At 44.7% G+C, this 15730-nt stretch overlaps 1 protein-coding gene across 3 annotated transcripts in view; it reads left to right on the top strand.

The window, feature by feature from the left end:
- Positions 1-15730, top strand: part of LOC147331933 (ATP-dependent chromatin remodeler CHD7-like) — a 72307-nt gene that overhangs the window by 46452 nt on the left and 10125 nt on the right. For all 3 annotated transcript variants that reach the window (XM_086288266.1, XM_086288268.1, XM_086288267.1), the window contains exons 13-29: positions 581-824; positions 1770-1946; positions 2093-2236; positions 2319-2417; positions 2571-2745; positions 2826-3042; positions 3524-3719; positions 3857-4024; positions 4176-4355; positions 4445-4555; positions 5692-5903; positions 7758-7957; positions 8251-8410; positions 10835-10924; positions 12581-12684; positions 14318-14447; positions 14717-14832. In XM_086288266.1, the coding sequence (XP_086144392.1) occupies positions 581-824; positions 1770-1946; positions 2093-2236; positions 2319-2417; positions 2571-2745; positions 2826-3042; positions 3524-3719; positions 3857-4024; positions 4176-4355; positions 4445-4555; positions 5692-5903; positions 7758-7957; positions 8251-8410; positions 10835-10924; positions 12581-12684; positions 14318-14447; positions 14717-14832 (2723 nt within the window). The remainder of the gene's footprint in view (positions 1-580; positions 825-1769; positions 1947-2092; positions 2237-2318; positions 2418-2570; positions 2746-2825; positions 3043-3523; positions 3720-3856; positions 4025-4175; positions 4356-4444; positions 4556-5691; positions 5904-7757; positions 7958-8250; positions 8411-10834; positions 10925-12580; positions 12685-14317; positions 14448-14716; positions 14833-15730) is intronic.

The raw sequence follows: 15730 nt of genomic DNA on the forward strand, positions 1-15730 counted from the left end.
CAGTTGGTTAGGTCAAAGAGAAGAAGAGAGAGAGCATAGGGAGACAGATGATCACATCAGTGTATGCACACATAATCCCTGTCAGGTGAAAGCTTAGCCTCCAAACTGGTCAGGAAGTTCTGTTCGACACAGTTTTTCCTACTCTAGGCCCTGCACTCGGAAAGAGTAGTTATCTCTAATATGGAGGTCACAGGCACATCAAGAAGGGGAAAAACTGAGGGGCTGGATCAAAGACCAGTATAGCATAAAAGTTGATTATTGTGAGCTGTAGAGCACAAGAATAAATACTTTGAGCTAGAAATAAGCAGATCTCCTTTAGACCTCTGTTGTGCTTTTATGTGCACCAATGTGAATAATTGTCATTTCAGTCAAATCAGTCAAATCCAACAGGAGAGCTAACACCCAAATATTTTCCAGCTTTTTTTGTCATTAGAACACTGATTTGGAAAACAGATTTTCCAAAGGGGTGAAGCAATGTAATAAGCAAAGAGCTTATGGAAGACTGTTTAAGAAATTTGTGGTCAGTGTGCGCAAATACAGGTGATATAAAAGGCGTCTGTCTGCCTTTGTCCCCTCACAGACGTAACTGTATCTTGGCTGATGAGATGGGTCTGGGGAAGACCATCCAGTCGATTACATTCCTCTATGAGATTTACATGAAGGGCATTGAAGGGCCGTTTCTGGTCATCGCACCGCTCTCCACCATTCCCAACTGGGAGAGAGAGTTCAGAACCTGGACTGAGCTCAACGTGGTGGTCTACCATGGCAGTCAGGCCAGCCGGAAGACCATCCAGGCCTATGAGATGTACTACAGAGATGCACAGGTGAGAGGGAATTAAACATTTAAATATCAAATACCTTTTCCCCTTTAATACATTTGCCTTGTACTATAAAGCAAACCTATTCAAACATATTCGGGGTATCCTCCTGAGCTGGATAAATGTTCACACACAGCTAGTTATCTATTCAATAAGTTATCCCCGGGTTTCCTCTGGGTTTGACATTAGGGGTGCAATTAACAGCATCATACCAGTAACAATTATGGAGACGTGTACTAGTAATAGAGTTGCTTATGTTTACCTTTAAATCTTTAAATCCTGCTTCATAGTATAGGCTTTAAAGTCAAATATTTCATTACGCAGCTAACATATTTGTGACAGCTTGTATGAGGAAAAATGAGAAGGATCATAGAGGTGTAGATTAGGGAGGCAGAAACAGGATGCTGCTGTGTGAGAAGGTCTCTAGGTCTGAACACCACCTCAGCTAGCTGGGGATGGACAGCGCTCCTCTGCTGCATAAGCTCTTTTAGTCCTCTAGCTTTAAGCCGGAAACTGTAAGCTCTTTTTGTGCAATGCTGCTAACAGCTTTTAGTGTAACCTGTGTCACAGCAAGCCTGCGAAGCAGCATTTTAGTGTGCTTGCCTAGCTTCTTGTTCATAATCCAGACTGGGGTAATCCTCAAGGTCGTGCGGAGCCTATCTGCTTTCTCACACGCACCAAATGCTTGGGACTTTTCCAGGTAGATCTTTACAGATTATGATAGCAAGAGGAGGTTTTGGGGCGTTTGACCTGGTTTGAATTAAAAGCTGCATAACAACTAGAAATACTCAAGAAACAACACCGAAACCAGATGCTCAGGTGAAGACATCAGAGCGTTAATGTCCAGACTTTTTCTGTTTCAAAGTCTGTCTTTGACTCGCGTTTGCAACAAATGGTGACTGTTTTGTTGACCTTCATGCTTTTCCTCTCTTTTTTTAATCACTTCTCCAGGGTAAAATAATAAAGGGAGTGTATCGGTTCCATGCGGTGATAACAACTTTCGAGATGATTCTGGCTGACTGTCCAGAGCTGCGCAGCATCCCGTGGCGCTGTGTGGTGATAGATGAAGCCCACCGTCTCAAAAACCGAAACTGCAAACTACTGGAGGGACTCAAAATGATGGACATGGTGAGTGGCAGATGTATGTGGTTGTAATTTTCTTTGATTCACAGGACCAAAGGACAAATGTGATTTTCTTCAGTGGGTTAAAGCTCTGTCAACATTTCCTGCTTGCATTTTTAGAAACTCTAAATCTTTCTTCACCGTCTCTCTAGGAGCACAAAGTTCTGTTGACAGGAACTCCTCTCCAGAATACTGTGGAGGAGCTCTTCAGCTTACTGAACTTTCTGGAGCCGGAGAGATTCCCATCTGAACAAACATTCATGACTGAATTTGGAGACCTTAAGACTGAAGAACAGGTAACGGGGATACTCTGCTGTAGGACGACTTTTCATGTTTGCTGAATTCTCACTGCAGTGACATGTCCTTTGTGTATATCAGGTTCAAAAACTGCAGGGCATTCTGAAGCCCATGATGCTCAGAAGACTGAAGGAGGATGTGGAAAAGAACCTGGCCCCGAAGGAGGAGACCATAATTGAGGTAGAACCCTTTTACCAGAACAGCAGTGATTCTGCAGTTGCTAAACAAAGCAAATATAATAAAAGGGGGGGAAACATTAAGCCCACTTCAGTCCTGGCAACACTGGAGTTTGGAATTAAAATGATTTGAATAAATGACTTTTTGTTTTGTTAGGTGGAGCTTACCAACATCCAGAAGAAATACTATCGGGCCATTCTGGAGAAGAACTTCTCTTTCCTGTCCAAAGGAGGGGCTGGAGGGGCTGGAGGCGGAGGAGCCAGTGTCCCCAACCTCCTCAACACCATGATGGAATTGAGGAAATGCTGCAACCACCCTTACCTCATTAATGGTACATACTCAGCTCCCCAAAATGAAAGAATGACTTTGTAATTCTCAATGTTTGTAACTGTAAACTTGTTTGTTGCACAGGAGCGGAAGAAAAAATCATTGAGGAGTTCAGGGACTCCCATAGTTGTGGGGCAGATATGCCAGACATGGCCCTCCAAGCCATGATTCAGGCTGCCGGAAAGCTGGTGCTCATTGACAAGCTGCTTCCCAAACTCAAAGCTGGCGGTCACAGAGTCCTGGTGTTCAGTCAGATGGTCCGCTGTCTGGACATCCTGGAGGACTACCTCATCCAGAAACGGTGAGAAGTTTGCGGAAGTTAAATATCAAGTTTTTGTCAGCATGGTTGTATCCAATACTCGATTTACCCAAAAGTAACTCACTGAACTAATTGCGGATGCTCGTGTTAAACATGACTAAAGTGTCAGATGATAAGGTTCGACTGCTCTAAGCACTCCTGTCATGCAGATATCTCTAACTTAATGAACTCGAGTACAGACATCTCGCTTTGACTCGTACTGGAATGCTCACATGTGCAGTGAAATGCAGACCGAGAAACAAAATGGAGCGTCACTTTTCAACATCAGCTTTCGGCAGAGCAGAACAAAGAGAGGATCTGCATTCCATCAGGTTTATTTTAGCTGCGATGAGCCATTAAAATATGGTCAGACTGGCATTGCAGGCCGCTTGAGACAACTTCTGCTTCTGCTACAAAACTTGTACTGCTGTGTGCAATTCCACTTTAACTGTAATTGTGACCGGTTGTCTTGCTCCGTGTCCAGATATCCATATGAACGTATAGATGGTAGAGTTCGTGGTAACCTGCGGCAGGCAGCCATCGACCGCTTCTCTAGACCAGACTCGGATCGTTTTGTCTTCCTGCTGTGCACGAGAGCTGGAGGACTCGGCATCAACTTGACTGCAGCAGATACCTGCATTATCTTTGACTCTGACTGGAATCCCCAGAATGACCTCCAGGTACACCCCCACCCCCAATGTGTGCTCTGAAATAAATCTGCGCTGCATCTTCAATCATCTCCAAATGAATAGTGTCCTTGAGAATCAACAGAAAAAAGCAGAAATGTGTTTACAACTCTAAATGCGTCTTCTTCCAGGCCCAGGCAAGGTGTCATCGTATTGGCCAGTCCAAGTCTGTCAAGATCTACCGCCTAATCACCAGGAACAGCTATGAGAGGGAGATGTTTGACAAGGCCAGCCTGAAGCTGGGACTTGACAAGGCCGTTCTCCAGAGCATGAGTGGACGAGAGAATGCCAACAGCGGGGTGAGACCTCACACCAGCGGATATATCCACACATAACAGCATCAGTCCACTTTAAAGTTCATCCTTCAGATTATCATATCCTTCTTCTTTGGGTTACGCACCTGACCCTTTAGAAAGAGAGAGGAAATAAATATTTTCCGTCATTGTCCAGGTCCAGCAGTTGTCAAAGAAAGAAATCGAGGACCTGCTGAGAAAGGGAGCGTACGGAGCTCTTATGGACGAGGAAGACGAAGGCTCAAAATTCTGCGAGGAAGACATTGACCAGATCCTCCAGAGACGAACGCACACCATCACCATTGAGTCCGAGGGCAAGGGCTCCACTTTTGCTAAGGTGACAAAAAAAATTACAGTGAGGGCGGGGGGGGGGAAAGAATCTGTATATGAAAAATAAATCGCTAACAAGTGTTCCTCTGTCTGCAGGCTAGTTTTGTTGCGACAGGCAACCGAACAGACATTTCCCTGGAGGATCCAGACTTCTGGCAGAAATGGGCAAAGAAGGCTGAGCTAGACTTGGATGCCATCAATGGACGGGTACTACACACATGTGGCAAACACAAGTACCTGGCGTCTAACACACCACACAGGAACATGCAGTGTAGCCATAAATCCACAGAGAACCGTCACACCATGTATCTAAATACTTCACAAAGTTGAGGACACAAACCTCTGGGCTGAGTTCTGTTATTTAAAGGGGGTTACAATAGTTATTGGTAGTTAAATAATGTGAGACGGCTGGAGAGTGAGACAGTCGGGACAGAAGGGAGGTACAGAGAGGGGGGAGAGAGATTAATATTGACAGTTGGGAATCTCCTCTCTTCCTTAATTACCCATGTTTCCCTGCTCGTGTGTGTGTGTGTGTGTGTGTGTGTTTGAGCGAGAGAGAGTAAGCTGCTTAGCTCCACTTAACAGAGCACAGATGCCTGGAGGGTACAGAGATATCACTTAGGCTCGTGCTCACACATACACGCACAGAGACACAACCTCCGTCACATTCTTGCACACACACACACACACACACTGAGCGCTCTGCTAACTGGCAGCTTTATATTCCTGCGTTCCTTCGCTCTCTATATCATTGGCCTTTTTTTTTTTTTTTTTATTACACCCCCTTCCCCCTCGTGTGCGTTTCTCCCTCCTGACGACTTCTTCTCCGTGCTCCCTTACTGCCTCTCTTGTGGAGGACCCTCCACTGGAACACTTAATCCAGCTCTACGAGCATGAATACAGGCCTCTCCCCTGGGATTTCTTATTGTACCGTGTTAAAATGGAAATGACTGCAGCTCTGTGATAATTGTGGAACTAACTACTGCCCTGTTTGTGCATATTAATGGGATTGCAAGTGGGTGGGGGTGGTTCAAATTAATTGAACAAAAATGTAATTCATTAGACAACATAATTAATGCCAGTTTATGTTTGAGCTAGGCAGCAAATTTCTCAGTATCATGTATGAAACGTGGGGCCAAATATCCAATTATTCAGATTTGGTTCAGGGGGATGCCATGTATTCAGGAATTGGAGAAGTCGGAATATACACGAAATGTACAAATGGGGCCATTTTCATGGGAATAAAGCAGACAGTGCTCTTCATATTTCAGGCCAGCTGTAACTGAACATAGGTTTTTAATAAAGTGACAAAAATTATTCAAACAAAACTCTTTTGTCTCCAGAACACGCTGGTTATCGACACACCCAGAGTGAGGAAGCAGACACGGCACTTCAGCAGCGTCAAAGAGGAAGAGATGCTGGAGTTCTCAGAGTTGGAGAGCGATGAAGATGAGCCCAGCAAACCCTCATCCAAACCACGGCGGCCCCAAGACAAAACGCAGGGCTACCCTCGATCAGAGTGCTTCAGAGTGGAGAAGAACCTGCTGGTCTATGGGTCTGTCACATCTTCATGTTTCTTGTTGACTAAGTTCAATGGTAGCTGCTCTTTAGCGTTCTGTTAGCGCTCCCTGCTACACTGCTTTCACATAAATATGTAGTGGACCTTGGCACTCCCCTTGATCTAAAGCAAACAGCTTTAGCTTTTGGGTCCAAGTTTTTAGCAGCAACTAGTAGATTGCATATCCCTCTCTCTGTGACAGGAAATTGTAAAAAAAAAAAAAAGAACAATAACCAGGTTATTGTGGAGTATTGCTGAAAATAAATGGCTGGATGTAGGCTGTGTCAGCATAAACTGAGGCATAACCACATCTTGCATAGGGAAGGGAATAAGGGCTGCTTGAGTATACACTGCTGTGCAAACTAACCTTATCTTACGTGTGCGGTATTAAACAAGGCATAAAGTACCACACATGTCAGCAACATTTTAAATATGATTTGATGATGGTAGCTGTGGTTCATGAGGCAGAGCAGGTTGTCTGGTAATGCACATGGAGTGGAGAAGAGAAATCAGTGAAGTCAAGGCCATTGGATCTGCTAATCAGTGCCACAAACAACCATGCACATACCAAACATTCTTATTCTGCTGCACACAGTGTCCTGTGTTCACTCAACTTTAACCTCGACTGTATTCAACAACGGTCTGTAAAGTCACATATATGAGAGCAGAATACTACACAGTGAGACTGACATACTTACCATGGAGACTGATTATCTGGCAAGCCCTTCCATTTTCATGCCTGACTTGAATAGTCAGTGTGTGTGCGTGCATGCAATGAACAGTGGTGCTAGTGAGATGTCAGCGTTGTTATTGTTACAGTCTAGTCTCGTGGCCTGAGGCTGTAGGACACACAAACACACTGTCTGACTGGGCCAGTCGTCTCTGCTCGCCGCTCTGTTGTCTTTTCCCATCATCCGTCTCTCTCGCTCGTTGTCACCCACCATTTTCCCTCTTTTTTTAAAAGGCTTCAGATGTAGGCTGGTGCACATGGTTCATTGAATATTGGGAAGCAGCAGCAGTGGAAAAAATTTTTTCAGTTGAGAATAAGAGTCTGAGCATTCCCGGCCACCACATCAGCCATTAGGTTGGTTCCACTGTGGAAGTGGGGGGAGATACACTGTGGTCCATGAAAACACTGTGATGTCTGCGTTACACTAGTTGGATGCCAGTAATGGTTAAGTAAGCAGAATGGTAGGAGGTACAGCATAACGGGAACCCAGCAGTCATTTGTGTGTGTTATGCTCAAATGGGAACCTTATAATTACTGCACTAAGCCCTGGGGGGGCAAAATTGAGGTCTCAATGGCTACAGGCTGCTTTTTGAGGGTTAAACCGTAGTGTTTGAATGAGGTTAGTGTAACACATTTGGGATGGTTAGGGTAAGGGGCTAGTGAAAATATGTCAACGAGTGCCTCCGCAGGGATAGTGGCTGTGTGACTGACAGAAGCGTGTTGAGGACTTGTCTGTACGTTGAATTCATGATGGATCGTGGGAGCCACAGAATAGTGTAGCACTTAATTATGAACGGTTTGAGTTTTAGTAAAAAACAAATGAAATAAAATTAAAATTCAACAAATGAACGTATTTATTTGCACTTAAATTTCTGACCAAATAAAAGTACCATTTTAAAAACGCTCAAGTTTCAATCAGTATTTTTTCATCCCATTGTTGGTGGGAGGGGTTGGTCTCCCCCAGAATACCTGCTCCCACATCCAAGAAGTCAAGTTCATTTTCACAGAGCAATAGTGATGTCTGCATTTAAACTAATGTTGGCCATTAAATATTGCATATGAAAGACTGGCATAGATACTGACAGAGTGGTGGCATTCATATTTCCCTTCAATGTCTCCAGTTGGGGTAGATGGAGCGACATTCTGGCTCACGGCCGCTTCAAGCGCCCGCTGAAGGAGAGCGATGTGGAAACAATCTGCAGAGCCCTCCTGGCCTACTGTCTGTTACATTACCGTGGAGATGAAAACATCAAAAGTTTCATCTGGGACCTGATCACTCCGAGCGAAGATGGGACCACAAGGACGCTTACCAACCACTCTGGTAACACACGCCTTACTCTCAGCCCTGATTGCACTAAATATACACTGTAGGCAGTTTTAGGGCCTGCTCGGTGGTTACTCGAGCGCCCTGAGAATTCAGGGCCTGGGGAAGGAGAAGGAAAAAGAGAGGCCAAGAACAACAAGTGGAAACAAACAGACTGCAGTTGCAAAATGCTGTCATGTTTTCTGTATGAAACTGTGCTGACTTGTTAACAATGTATCATAAAAGTTGAGAGGTCGTTATTTGTAGACGCCCCTGACTATTGCCTCACCATCTTCTGTCTTTCCCTTTAGGTCTCTCAACCCCTGTGCCCAGGGGCAGGAAGGGCAAAAAGGGGAAGCCCCAGGCCCCACCTCCACAGACTCCGCGTGCTGATTGGCTGGCTAGCTGTAATCCTGACCACTTACTGCAAGAGGATAGCTACAAGAGACACCTGAAACATCATTGTAACAAGTTAGTCCGTTTTTATGCTTGTCACATGACAACTTTCCACATCATATCCTGTGTTATGATGTTGACAGACACAATCTTTGTGGCGTGTCGGCTAGTCATGCACCTCTTGATTTTTGTAAGTTGATGGCACGGCCGTCGCTGCTGGGTTGAAGACACAAGTGTACGATGTGGCAAATGTTTGAAAACTAGAGTTTGTGGAAAGAACTTTGGGGGGGGGGGAAAACACTGCTGCTCCTGATCAGTGCGTATGACGCAAAATGGTCAGAGCAGCAGCACCTATTGTTTAGGAGAATAGTGCAGAGGCTATAAATGGCTGCATCTATGCGATAATGAAGCGACCCCTGCGGAGGGTGTATTGGCACTTCCCAGACATCTAAAGGCACGTGGCACATCAGGGCAGCTAGTGGCCAACTTATGTTGCCAGCAGCACGAAGGCATTGTTGTGGGTAATGTTCATTTAGATGGAAAGTTAGTGGATGGTACTGTGGCTTTAAAAACAAGATGAAGATGAAAAACAAAACTTTAACGGATGTAGCAGTCTCATGACTTCCCCTGTCGCACACACACTGAGTCATTTGTGTGTGGTCAGCTCTCTCTCCTGTTGTCAGGGAGATATGCTTCCTTGGCCTCACGATTCAATTCCAAGGGTTGTTTTTTTTTTTTTGTCTACAGGGGAAGTTTGTGTGTGCATGTGCATGTGTGTGTTTTTCTGGCTGCATGCCAGGCCAGGTGCTAGGCAGGCAGACCTGTTGGAAGTGGGTGAAAGACACACATAAACACAGACACGCACACATACACACACTTGGGGGTGATTATGTGGTGCCATCTGCTAGGCTGGAGCACAGCGTTGTGTGGCTAATCAGACCTGGCACATTGATGGATGAGCACACACAGCCTGCCAACAAACACACACACTCTGCAACTTGTGATGCCATTGATGCACAAACACACAGACATGCTGCAGAATGAGTTGCAAATGACTGTCTTCATACACCAACCCCCCCCCACCACCACCACCACACACACACACACACACACACACACACTCACACACACTATTCGCTGCCTCTCCAAACTTTGCGTTAACTCCCCTTTCAGCATTCCTCAGTCCTTTCAATCCATCTCCTCTCTGCACCAACCAACCTAACCTGGCTGTCCTCCCCTTGTGTCCTGCTCCAAACATCCTTACTGGCATTAAATCCTGGTGACAAATCTTGTGACAAATGTTTACAGTGAGCCAGATCTCCCAGATAGCAGCATTTCCAGTGTCAGGAGATCAAATCTGATTCACAGTGTTTGGCTAAACTGATTCATGTTACATGTTAAGGCGTTCAAAGCTAATTATCATACGGAACACGTTTCATTCTTTTCCAGAGATGACCATAATTATTTTGTCCTTAGTGGTAGCAAATGCATAGGAACTATATTTTATATTGAAACATTTGAATTGTATTTTCAAAAGAGAGAACATTGTAACGCAAAATGTGAACCATACTAAATCTCTTAAAAGATCCTTTATTTAATACCAGTTAACTACAGAAGATGATTCAGTTTAATTTCTTGATCTTATATGACATTGTCTTGTTCTTGTTTGTCACATATTTATTGCTTCTTTTCTAGGGTTTACATTATTTTTGTATCTGAAGCCTCATGTTCAGGAAAAACAAGCAATTTGAAAATGTCATGGGAAACTGAGGCATTGTGATGACATTTAATATGGTTGTTAATGGCTATTTAAAGTTTTGAAAATAAATCACTATCAGGCCAACTGAGTGTTGAGGTGATGGCTTTTTACTAGAAAATAGCACACAACAAAATGTATCTTCATCCATGCTCGGTTGGTGATGCACTTTTGGTGCACGCTGTCTTGGCTGCAGTGCTGTCTGTGCATTTAAATCCTCATTTTAAAGCTTTGTAGGCACATTGTCAATGCTGCCATGTATGTATTAGCTTAATAAAACCTCGCTAGCCACCATTTGGCAGATGTGCCATTCTATAATGATCCTTCACTTCACAGACCATCCAAAAATCTGCTGCCGTTTTAACTTGTTTAAAGAGTTTTTTGTTTTTTAAGTACTTACCATCTCATCTTTTGATAAACAAGCTTTTGTTGCCTCTCCACCTCTGATTAATGCCTGGATCCTATGTTTGCTTTCAGAGCTTGGGTTCACAGTGTCATTCACATCATATCATTGCATTGGGAGACTAGGAATATTGGTTGTTTATAACGGTCACTGGTGCCTCTGTTTGTTTTCCTTTAAAACTGAAGAAGCATTTGGATCCAGAAATCCCATCAAACACTTGAATAATGGAAAAAGCAATTAATAGAGGGTTTGAAAATGTTGCCTCATTACGAGTTTTTTTTTTTTTCTCCACCAGTACATCACAAAGCCTCATTGCTAACTCTGTCCTCCTCGTCCTCAGGGTCCTGCTGAGAGTGAGAATGCTGTATTATCTGCGACAGGAAGTCATAGGTGACCAGGCTGAGCGCATCCTGGAAGGTGCAGACTCCAGGTCAGTAGACTTTCTCAGTGCTATTTTCTAATTCTTCACTTTATTGGACAATATCTTTACACACTACAGAAAACTGATTTGCACGCACAAATCTTTGTTTTGTGTCTTTTGTTGCTCTCACGAGCCCGTTCTAAACTATTTTGGCATTGTAAATAGTCTCTCAAAAGTTCAGGGATCTTGAGCCTGATCCGTGATCAAATTTAATTAAAATGCTGTAATTGACATAAAAGACACACCCAAGGCCCTCTGCCTTTGTGAAATCTTGCTTTTCCTGCATTTTCTCATGAGGATGTTGGATGCGAGTCAAAGGAAATAAACACAATAAATACCCTGTGCATGAGAGTATTATTCCTAGAAGAACTTTGAGAGGAATGGAGAGGCTTCAAGTATTGGATGCATTATGAAAGTGAGATGAGAGGCGGATATTTATATGAACTTGTGATGAATTATTACTCAAGTATATTTCAGGCTGTTCTAGTGGCCTCTTTGGCAGGGTTCTTTCTATTCTGACAGACACAACACTCAGTTACTTTATCAGGGGACCGGTCCTTTTATCACACTTTGACCCATTTAGAAGTTTTTTGACAAGCTGTTGCCTATTATGATTTGGCACAAGGCCTCATGGTGCAGAGGTGTGGATGTGAAGGTTAGATATGCTGCTCACCTCAGCAGTCAGCTTCATCTTACTCTGACAGCTCCTTCATGGCTTCCTCCTTTCTTTTCTGTCATACTACCCTTTCCTTGCCATCTGTCCATCCCTGCCTTTTTCTGAAGTGCACTTTAGTCTCTCATCAGCTCCCATCCCCCTTCCATCACGCTGCCACCCAGATGTGAATGCATTTATAATGTGGAACACATGCACTCCATGTTGATCTCTCTCGCCCCCTCTTCTCTGTCCCTCCCCCTTCAGTGGCTACTGTGACTACCGTGTGTGTGTGTTTGTGTGTATCAGCGCGTGCCAGACGTGAGCATACGGGGTGCCATCGTGCCAACATATGCCAGGGGGATTTAGCATGCCAGTCTTGGTGTGTGTGTGTGTGTGTGTGTGTGTGTGTGTGTGTGTGTTGCCAAGGCTGGGAATGCTGCTGTTTGCAGAGATAAGGGACCATTTCCCCAGGTTTTTTTTGTTTGTTTTTTTATATCCTCCTGTCATGCTCTGTCTTTCTGCTCCATTGTGTATTGTACCCTTTTCTCTCTGTAACTAGCTGGAAACGCCATTTTCTTTCCATAATGGATGCATTTTATTTATTTTTTGTTTTGGCGCTACAACATAGAAGAGCTAAGAGTAATTGAAAGTATTCAGCTTATTTACAGGCATGGACAAACCAGATGTCTCAGTCTGGTTGGGGGGGAAATGGATTTAACCCACCCCGCCCCCCTCGCATGGTCTAAGGCTGAGTTTAGGCACCGTGATGGTAGCATCAGTATGTTGTTGTTCAGTTGTATCAGGGTATCTTAGTTGAGTAAAATGAACCTACATACAGCTTTACTGTGTTTTAATGCCTGCTTACAGCTGATCGAGCTTCAATGGTCTATCGTCTCAACCTCAGCCTTTTTCTCATGCTCTGTTTAAAATTGAAATAAAGATTGATTCAGTACCAGATCAAACTAAGCCTGCAGAGTTTATTTAGTTGACATTGTTTATCTCTGCCACAGTGTTTTGGACATCTGGATCCCCCAGCCGTTTCATGCTGAGGTGCCGGCTGACTGGTGGGACAGTGAAGCTGACAAATCCCTGCTCATCGGCGTCTTCAAACACGGTAGCTTTTTTTCACGTTGCCTATACACACAGATCCACACCCTCCAACATGGCAGCCATGAGACTCTCAGATAACATGTCAGCACCTACAGACAAACTCCTGCTGCATCCAGGCACAGTGAGCATCACAGAAGCACACACGCGCATGCACGCACACAAACAAACACTACTGTCGAAAGTATTCGTCCCTCCCACTTCTGCTGCCACCAGTTGACTGGTGTTGCTATAGTGATAGCTGTACGCAGCTGGCCGGCTTGGTGTGCTGTTGGGAGTGTGATTGATGGCTACTTTCGCTACTGACTGTGTGTGTGTGTGTGTGTGTGTGTGTGCGCGCGCGTCTGCATGCTCTGTCTTAGTCTAGTTTTAGAGTTTCAATAAGAAAACCTCAGTTAACTGTGGAACTGGTTGTTTAGTGCATCATTAATTGACCAGTGGGCCAATGTTAGGTGCAGACTGCGTGTGTGAGTGTCAGAGACTGACGGGGAAGAGTTAAGCGTGTGTGCACGTTGTGGATGGAGACCCTCATTCATATTAATTTGGCATAATTCTCATAATTTTTCCATCATTGCCACCTTCTATGATTCAATTAGGACACTCACACACAGGAATACAAAAGGGCTCACCCGTAGTTAATCATAATCCTCATTCACTCAGGAGGGCCTTCGGGGGGGGGGATATAAAACACACACAGGTTTGTATGCAGACACAGATTGTGCCACACAAGACAATGTTACACATATGCACAGAAAGAGTGATAGCCTATAAAGACCCCAATGATTAAGTTTGGCTGCGGGCACAGAGGTGTGTGTGTGACAGAGATTGGGAACAATGTGTGACATCTCTCCTAATTGAAATGTGGTGGAAAGAGAAGGAATAAGGGATAAGCGAAGAGGTGGTGCAGTTGTTACTGCAAGCCTCCTCTTCATGCTCCTCCCTCCCTCCCACCCTCCACCCCACTCTTCTGTATTTTCCTCTCATTCCTTCCATTTTTCTCACCCGTCTTTCTCTCTCCTTCCTGATGTGTCTCGGTAGGATCTGCACATTCTAATCTGTTCTGCCTGAACGCTCCTAACGGACAAACACGCACAGTTTCTCACACTCACTAGCTCACTTTCACAGACTCCACGACACACACACACACACACACACACACACACACACACACACACACACACACACACACACACACTCTTCTCTCCTTCTCCTTTCCATCCCCCCCCCCCGTTTCCCCCTCTGACACAAATGAGCACCTGCAGGCTCACTTGGATAAGCACACACACACGGGCAGAACATGGGCAAGTGTACACACTCAGAAACATGCACACACGGACACACAGACTGTCTTGTCAGCAGCTGGCTCCTGGGGTCTGCCCTTCTGCTGCTGTTTTTGTCTATTCCTTCATTTAATATGAAGTGTGTGTGGGGGGCATTCTGCCTGTTTAGTATTGAGCTAGAAAGCACAACTTCTCTCTCACCCACCCTTGTAGGAGTTTGCCCGTAGCTGGGTGTGTCTTGAAGGGAAAACCTTTTAGTTATTCTTTTCCAGTTTTGACTATTCTAATCTCTATCCTCCCACACCTGCAGGCGTCGATTTCTGGTGTCTGTATTTCTCATGCCTTTCTCTTCCTCTTCAGGCTATGAGAAGTACAACTCAATGCGTGCTGACCCCGCCCTGTGTTTCTTGGAGCGAGTGGGCATGCCAGACGCCAAAGCCATTGCTGCTGAGCAGAGGGGCTCTGACATGATGGCAGATGGTGTTGAGGGGTAAGAAAGCAGGCTTCACTGACCAGCAGCTCTTTACTCTCCTGTCCTTGTAGTATTGTCTGTTTTAGTCCCCATCTCTGTGTTTCATTAGTCACATTGTAATGCCCTTTGAAGTTTGTCCAATTTCCCACTCTGTTGTAACACTTAAGCTTCTTCAAGTGGTGCTCAGAACTCCTGCACGGCCTGGAATGATCTGATTTAAAGTGACAAAGGAATGAATCCGTCTTCCAGAAGGTGAATTTCTAAGTTTTCCCTGTGACTTTCAACAGTGAGGATGAGGATCCCGAATACAAGCCGCTGCGGATGCCCTTTAAAGACGACATGGATGACTTCACCAACTCTCCACTTGATGACAAAGATGAGGGTGTAGAGGGAGAGAATGAAGGTAAACTCCATACAGACAAAGAGGGGAAGGGGTGAAAGGTGGCTTTAACGCACCTACTGATTAATTTAGTAGGTTCCCATCAGTTTATCGCAGGGGTGATTCTAGGATCAGAGCTTTGGGGGTGCTGAGCACCCAGAGAGCTGCCCATCCAGGCAAGGTAAACTTTACTCGTCACAATGAGACTTCTTCCCCATCTCTGTCAGTCCCTGCATCCTTAAATGTCTCCAGTTGTCCCGAGTTCCCTCTGACTGTCTCCTTGATGCATTTAAACCCCTGTTCCTCCCTGTTCTCATCGTCTGTTGTCTTCATCTCCATTATCAGTCATCATAATTTTACCCTCTAGTTAGTACCTTGGGTTCAATATCGGCACATATGACAAAATAACCAGTTTCTCTCATTACATTTCAAACAGGACAGTGGTAACAACAGCAGGCTACGGACAATGTTACGTTTTAGATTTTAAATAGGCTGTATACATTTCAATGGGAGCAACAGGACGGTCAAATGTCGCTGATTTTACTACAGAGCAGGACGAATTGTAGGGTAGCAAACATAGTCGGGAAACACGTTTTCAACACAGCAGGTTACCTGGTGTAATGTTTTTCAGCTAAAAAGAAACATGGTCTGACTCCTACCTAACTATATAAAGAGTAACTGAAGGTTAAATGCAGCTAATATGTCCTGTTTTAAGGCAGGCACGTACACCTCCGCTCCGCTGCGTCTCAGCCACCATCGCTCTGGCAGCAACAGCGCTAGAGCCAGAGCAGGGGAGAGGCAAGCTGGAACAAACTATTTTGGGAGGGAGGAGGGGTTATCTATACTTTTGTTGTTAAAATGTTCCATCTCAATTCAGTACTGTATGCTTTTTATACTTTTAGTAGTATGTCCCAAAAACAGC

This window comes from Aulonocara sp. 'chitande type north' Nkhata Bay, linkage group LG4, assembly GCF_057382095.1.
Source record: "Aulonocara sp. 'chitande type north' Nkhata Bay isolate Kocher_YH1m ecotype deep benthic linkage group LG4, A_spYH_male_GT1.1, whole genome shotgun sequence".
Classification (NCBI taxonomy): domain Eukaryota; kingdom Metazoa; phylum Chordata; class Actinopteri; order Cichliformes; family Cichlidae; genus Aulonocara; species Aulonocara sp. 'chitande type north' Nkhata Bay.